The following is a 7,031-nucleotide window of genomic DNA, read 5'->3' as shown; positions in this document are numbered from 1 at the left end:
GTAGGTAATAAGGTAAAAGGTGGAGCACAAGTTTTTTTTTCATTAAAAGCTAATTTTTCCTGTATGTAAATGTCTTTGTACCCAGCTCATTAGGTGGCGTCAGGTAACATGGCTGTTTTTGAAGAATATTTCCCATTCAAAGTGTCACTACATCGATGTGCAGGAGGTGGATCCTGCTTTATAGGGAAGAACACCCTCATTAATCTTTTCAGTGGTCTTTTCTATTTGTTGTACATGTATGAAGCAGACCACCGCCCCATATGCCTATTTTAGAAAGTGTTCTACTATTATTGTTTATTAATATGAATCTCAGATTGGACAATTAGCTCTTTGAGAGTCACATAAAAAGGCAACAATTCCATTTGGTACCAGCCAGACTTACAGCCCCTCTCTCTTCAGGTGAGGGGGGCAGCTCTGGCATTCTACAAGATACTTATAGGTACGTCCGTGGGACACACAGTGGCCGTAGTGCTTGTGATTAACAGGAAGTCCAGATGTACACGGAACCGGCAAATGACATATGTCAGTCTTAGAGAGGACTTTCCAGGATGTCGGAACATGATGATAAACAGAAGATGTAAATGTTCACTACCCTCAATGGGATATTGACTTAATATGTTCACATCATTCTATTAAAACATAGAAAATGTATAGAAATATTTGTTAAAGAAGGAGAAGCACACACTAAACATGGGGGCCCGATACATCAAGACACGCATACTAACCGCAACCTGCATTTACTATTATACGCAGGTTTAGGCTTTGCGCCCTCCCAAATTCATCAAGACACAAATCTGAATAAGACGCCCTTGATGAATCAGGCCCGGGAGGACTGTTAAGAAGGTTGTCTCCAATACTTATAAGCCTGACCTTAAAATCCAATAATGAGACTTAATTAAACAGATATTTAGCCCTCAGTATCATATACAATCTTTTCAAATAGTTATTAGTCAATTTAAGGTGACTTTGAATAGGTATTAGCACTTTATCAATATCCATTGTTCATGAATAGTTTTGAGCATGTTCCTTAATATCAAAAGGATATTAATGTCTAATCGAGGACTCCTTGAATGGCTGAGATTGGACAGGTTCAGGTAGAAACATATGGAAGAGAGAGAGACTGACGGGCTCAGTGCTGGGATGACATGGGGGTATAGGGAAGGGACAGACTGACGGGCTCAGTGCTGGGATGACATGGGGGTATAGGGAAGGGACAGACTGACGGGCTCAGTGCTGGGATGACATGGGGGTATACCGAAGGGAGAGACTGATGGGCTTAGCGCTGGGGTGACATGGGGGTATAGCGAAGGGAGAGACTGATGGGCTTAGCGCTGGGGTGACATGGGGGTATAGGGAAGGGACAGACTGATGGGCTCAGTGCTCAGGCGACATGGGGGTATAGGGAAGGGACAGACTGATGGGCTCAGTGCTCAGGCGACATGGGGGCATAGGGAAGGGAGAGACTGACGGGCTCAGTGCTGGGTGACATGGGGGCATAGGGAAGGGAGAGACTGACGGGCTCAGTGTTGGGTGACATGGGGGCATAGGGAAGGGAGAGACTGACAGGCTCAGTGCTGGGTGACATGGGGGCACAGTGAAGGGAGAGACTGACGGGCTCAGTGCTGGGTGACATGGGGAAGGGACGACAGAAACTGCAGAGAGAGCAGAGACAGTATGGACAGACTGCTTTCCAGCTGGCAATGAAACTCCATTATTGAGCTGTGGCTTGCCCGCTTGGCACACCAGTATAATAAAACAAACAAGACACAATGGCAAAAAATCTGCTCTTTATTGAAAAGGTAAGTCAGAGATAGTAACTAATATCAGTTGTGTTTAAAACACAGGCAGAACGTATCTAAATAAAAGCATGTCTTATAAAAACAATGGCAGGTTTGGTTGCAGAATCCGTTGTCCGTAACAAAGGTTAATACTGTTTTCTAGCTTGTACTAAGTGTGCACTAACTGTATGTGCTCGCTCACTCACAGCTTAGCCACCCTGAAATATGGCAGTGATGGGCGACATGTACCACTCAGACTCAGCCTTTGCTCAGAGGTAGAAATTAAACACACTGGATTCAGTAGGGAAACAACAGGGGGGCTTGTAAGAAAGTTGAGAACCTCCACCCATCAGAGCAAAACCCCATCAACACACTGGGAGGAGAGGTCAGTATTACAAGCATCACTAATATTAGTGTTTTCTCATGGAGATCGTGGTCACAGTGGTCATAATAATCATTTATAAACTCAGCCTGAGACAGGGTGAAGCAGAATCCTTCAGTGCTGGCAGATACCTGTAGATCGTTTCCATTCTCATTACAGGGGATGACCCTCTACGTACACTTCCTCACCGAGCGTCCCACCAGCCAGTGGTAGGACTGGGGTTCCCCAATTTCCTGCTACCCAGGAAAGACACCAGGGAAATGGGGATATGTCAGTAGCCGGTCATTCCCTTTAATGTTCCCCAAGTGCTTTAACTGAGGTCAGACACAAATGCCAAACTCCAGACCTATAAGAAGAATATCACATTACAACAGTGGAGACGACGTACTCCCTGCCATGGGTTAAAAACATCAGATACAAATTAATATTAAACTCTCTTCTTACAAACTATCAAATATAATGATCTGGCTGCATCTCTGCTCAGAAATTAAATATATATCTATAGAACTTTTAGATTGTCAAAATGTGCGTTTTCCACTGTTTAACCTCTAACCAAACAGAGGAGCTGATAACACATATCGCTCGCAAATGATAGGGCCACAGAGCCCTGCAAAGGGGCCACTCTCTGAACGCACTCTGTTAACTACAATACAATACACACAATCACATCGGGATAATTGCTCAGGACCTGAGATTCGGTATATTCCAGAGCAGACCTGAAGTGCTGGTCTCGCGGGCCTGGGATAACGTCACAATCTGGGCTTGATCTGAAGCGGTTTTCCTACAAGAGAGAGACAAGGATCATTAGCACTGCCGGCGTACAGAGGAACGCGATCTGCTGCCATGACGACAATGGACAGTATTTAATAAAATTATGTTTAGCACGTGTACGGGCTGATCTAACAGTGTTGTTACCCCCTGAATTCCGCACCATCTGCCATTATTTTTATTGGTTTAACGGGTCGTTAGTAAAGATTATAAAGAAAAAAAATTAAAGTGAAAAAATGAAATTTAATTAAAAATGAAACCATGGTTATTAGATATAAACCGGTACTTTATCCTGATGTGACAGCGGCACTAGTTGCCGCACTTCTTACGAGTCACATTAACAGACGACCTGGACACGTGCCTCTATAGTAACACAATGGCTGCGCTAATGTCTCAAACACAAAATGAAAAATTAAAGTACAAAACAGTTCAAAGAAAAAAAAAAAAAGTGTTCCAAACTTTCTTTGTTGATATTAGATTTCCAAAATCTTCTTTTAGAACTCCTTAACGTGATGATGCTTTTATTGTTTGTTTGAGTATCCCACAAACAATACAATAAAAAAACAAAAATATATACACTGAATTTAAACTCCATTATAGAACGTATGCATGTAAAACTTGTTTTATTTGTGCAAAGTGTTCACACCCCGTGAATAAAAAGAGAACAGTACATTAGATTATACATGCAATGCTACTTACACTAATGTAGCAATATTTGAATAAATCTTTGAAGTCATTGTCAATAATAAAAAATATACAATAGTGTAATACTGTTTAAATATTGAATCAGAAATTAAGAGAGCTGCCAATTTTGCACTCGCATAAATACATATAAGTCATATATGAGTGCAAAATTGGCAGCTCTCTGGCCTCACTGTGTATATGGTTAGGACCTTCTTTTTTATACAACTTAAATAAAATGTAATTTTATTATTTGGATGGTGAGGAAAGCACTTCCCAGAGAGGCGTTATAATGTTATTTTATGGTGGACTCATAAACCAATCCCCATTTGTGTATAAGTCGGCACCAATATAGGGCCCCAGGATGCTGGAAATAATGTAATCTTGATTGTTGGATTATCGGCCATGTTGTAAACGCGGTGCGAAAATGATGCTCTTGAACTGTGTGCGTCCAGTGATGTCCGAGGAACCCCAATGCTCGGATAGAACCAGAAATGCCCAGATCTCCTCCAATTTAGCCAAACGGGACCCTAATCCGGTCACTGGGCCGAACACCGTAGCTTTCTGGCCAAAGTGCAGAGTGAATTAAAGAAAGTTTTGATGATGTTTTTTTAAATTATTATTATAGAACAATACCACCCAAAATTAAAAAAGTAGCTTTGGGTGGAGTCCACTAATATAAAGTACAAACTTCCCTACAGTCCTGTATTACCCCGAACCACCAGTTCCCCCAAAAGTTCTAACGGGACAGAGATACGGTTCTCGATGACCGCCAACGTTTGCATGAATGGGAATCTGAATGACGACGACTGAATCGGGAAAGCTGCATAGAGAGAGAACATTGCAGAGGACCCATTAAGGGAACCTGCTGCACTGGGGTAGGGGCGCACCATGGAGAAGTAAAACTATGCATTTTAACTTAGTGTAAATGTTTAATTTTGTGCGTAATACTTTTATAATTCCTTCCACTACAGATGCAGTCCTGGTCACAGCTCGGGGAAACACACGAGATGATGCACGAACGGGAAACGTGGAAAGTACTTAAATTGTACTTTTCCTCTCGCCTAGGCCGGTGTTTCACCAACGTGTGTTATTGGAGGGATTAACCCATTCACCACCAGAAGAGACAAGGAAATATCCTCTGTCTGATGCACAAGCAGTCAGCTGCCACTCATGTTGGGGCCTGTCCAGTTGGCATTCCAGTATGTAGAGGATACCCACAGGGGCATCGGCATTTGGTTACAGTGTTTGTGAGCCCGCTGGGTATGAGGCTGTTGACAGAGACTTCGCAGGACACAGTACAAGCTGGTATTGCTGCTGTCACACTGAGGATTGTTGGGTTATATATAGAGGCTCTTAAAAAAACATTAGCAGCCTTACTTAGTCAGTGAGAGCCTGTACACACTCACATGTAAACACACAACCAATCAGCAGCCTTAGTGATCTGCCCCAAACTAAAGTAACTGCCCCAACGCTGTAATCGCTGGGTCTGCATACAGGGGCAGGACGGGACAAGAACAATTACACCTGCCAGACAGACATAAGTGTCAGCATTATTACAAACGTTGCGACCCTTCTGTAAATCTAGAGACGCAGCGCAACGTCATGACCTCATCCAGGTATCATCTATAAATCAGACTGGGACAGCCCCACATATTTGTGAGGAGTCTGCTACTGGCTGCTAGCTGCTGACTGCTCACTTATGCTCGGTTTTTAAAATCATATTTGCCCATTTTTCTTTCAGACAAAAAAAGAGCTACTAAATCCCCAACAGTACCCCCAACCCCAGCATAGCCCAAAAATGATAAACTCACAGGTAGAAAAGCCAGGCACGTCGGTATGATAGCTCTGTGTTTTCTGCTCACTGATCGTAGAGCAGCAGTAACCAGGAGTATTTAAAATCATCAACTAAAGCAATCCAAGAAGGGAAAATATACAGTGTTACCCTGACATCCACCGCAGCCCCTATTACCCCCACACTCCACTACAGACAGCTGACATTCCTCCCACATCAGGATCATTAATAAAAAGCTAAATTTGCAGACATTTCAGCTGCTGTGACATCGCTGGCCCCTGTGTATGACTTCACTAATCCACACTAAGGGGCAGATTCAATTCAGGCACGTTAGTCTAGGACGCGGCATTGGTACTGTTACCTTTAATACAGTGATTTTAACCTGGATTTTTACCCACGGCCCAGAGAGGTGAGAGCAAAAATCAGCGTTAAAATTACCGTACTAACGGTAATACTGCACACATTTACCCTACTAACACCAATAGTGCACAGGCAGCGTTAGTACTAGAATAACGCGGCCAAATTGAATTGGCCCTAAGAACGTTTGCCAATGGGAATCATATGGAAGTCATGAAATGATTATTTAGAAAGAAACGTTTAGCTCAGTAAGTCACAGTGATAGGTAACACTTCTGCCTCACAGCGCTGGGGTCATGAGTTCAATTCCCGACCATGGCCTTACCTGTGTGGAGTTTGTATGTTCTCACTGTGTTTGCGTAGGTTTCCTCCGGGTGCTTCGGTTTCCTCCCACACTCCAAAAAAACATACTGGTAGGTCAATTGGCTGCTAACAAATTGACCTGTCTGTCTGTCTGTCTGTGTGTGTGTTACAGTTCCTGCCATTGGGGCAGGAACTGATGTGATGCGAGTTCTCTGTACAGCGCTGCGGAATTAGCAGCGTTATATATACACAAGTAAATAAATGATGAGGTACATGTACCGGCCCCTACACTGCAAGGGACAGTTAAGAAAAACTCAATCCCCAAATTTCTTTCCTGTAAGTCAATCCCTTCCCCCCCAACTAGCTTAACACCCAGTTCCGGGTGTGGGAACCCCCAAGCCCTTGATATACCCCGAGCCTGTCTGTGACTCAGTTCTCAGCATCCAGGAGAACCTCATATAAACTCAGCAATCTGGGCAAAAATATCCGCAGGACCAAGGAGCACTGAAGCCATCCAATTATTGTATTCATTGCTGGAGAACTGACCATTACAGGCAGACGTGGTTACACCTGCTGGATGGAGGGGCAATTTATATTAGAAAACGTTTTTGGGTGGAATCTTTTAGGGCAGTGTAATGTACACAGGGAAAATCCTCTTCTTAGGAAATGAATACTGGCAGTGGAGGAGCTAAGTGTCCTTTGTTTGGTATACTTATGACAGATGAACTCGCTCGTTAAATAAATGCATTAAGAGATTTTCTTCTTTTCACAGCATCTCATTTTCAATTTCCCATCAATATGCAAATGATGGCACCAGCAGTTCTCCCAGCAGAAAACACAGCTGGCACCAGGGTGGCACAATGCCCAAGACAGACCAGCCCTGTCTGTTAACACTTCACTACTGTATGCTCCCACAATGACGACCACCTACAGCGTCGTACAGGGCACCGAGCAGGACAAGTAACCGG

At 43.5% G+C, this 7,031-nt stretch overlaps 1 protein-coding gene across 1 annotated transcript in view; it reads right to left on the bottom strand.

Annotated features, from left to right (window-relative positions):
• Positions 1-1,774: 1,774 nt before the first annotated feature.
• ZC3H3 (zinc finger CCCH-type containing 3) overlaps positions 1,775-7,031 on the bottom strand; it is a 121,448-nt gene continuing 116,191 nt past the window's right edge. The window contains 1 exon segment of the mRNA XM_075211614.1: positions 1,775-2,941. Within this exon segment, the coding sequence (XP_075067715.1) occupies positions 2,910-2,941 (32 nt within the window). The 3' untranslated portion in view covers positions 1,775-2,909.

Source organism: Mixophyes fleayi, chromosome 5 (assembly GCF_038048845.1).
Source record: "Mixophyes fleayi isolate aMixFle1 chromosome 5, aMixFle1.hap1, whole genome shotgun sequence".
Lineage (NCBI taxonomy): Eukaryota > Metazoa > Chordata > Amphibia > Anura > Limnodynastidae > Mixophyes > Mixophyes fleayi.
This window is presented reverse-complemented; position numbering and strand designations above follow the sequence as displayed.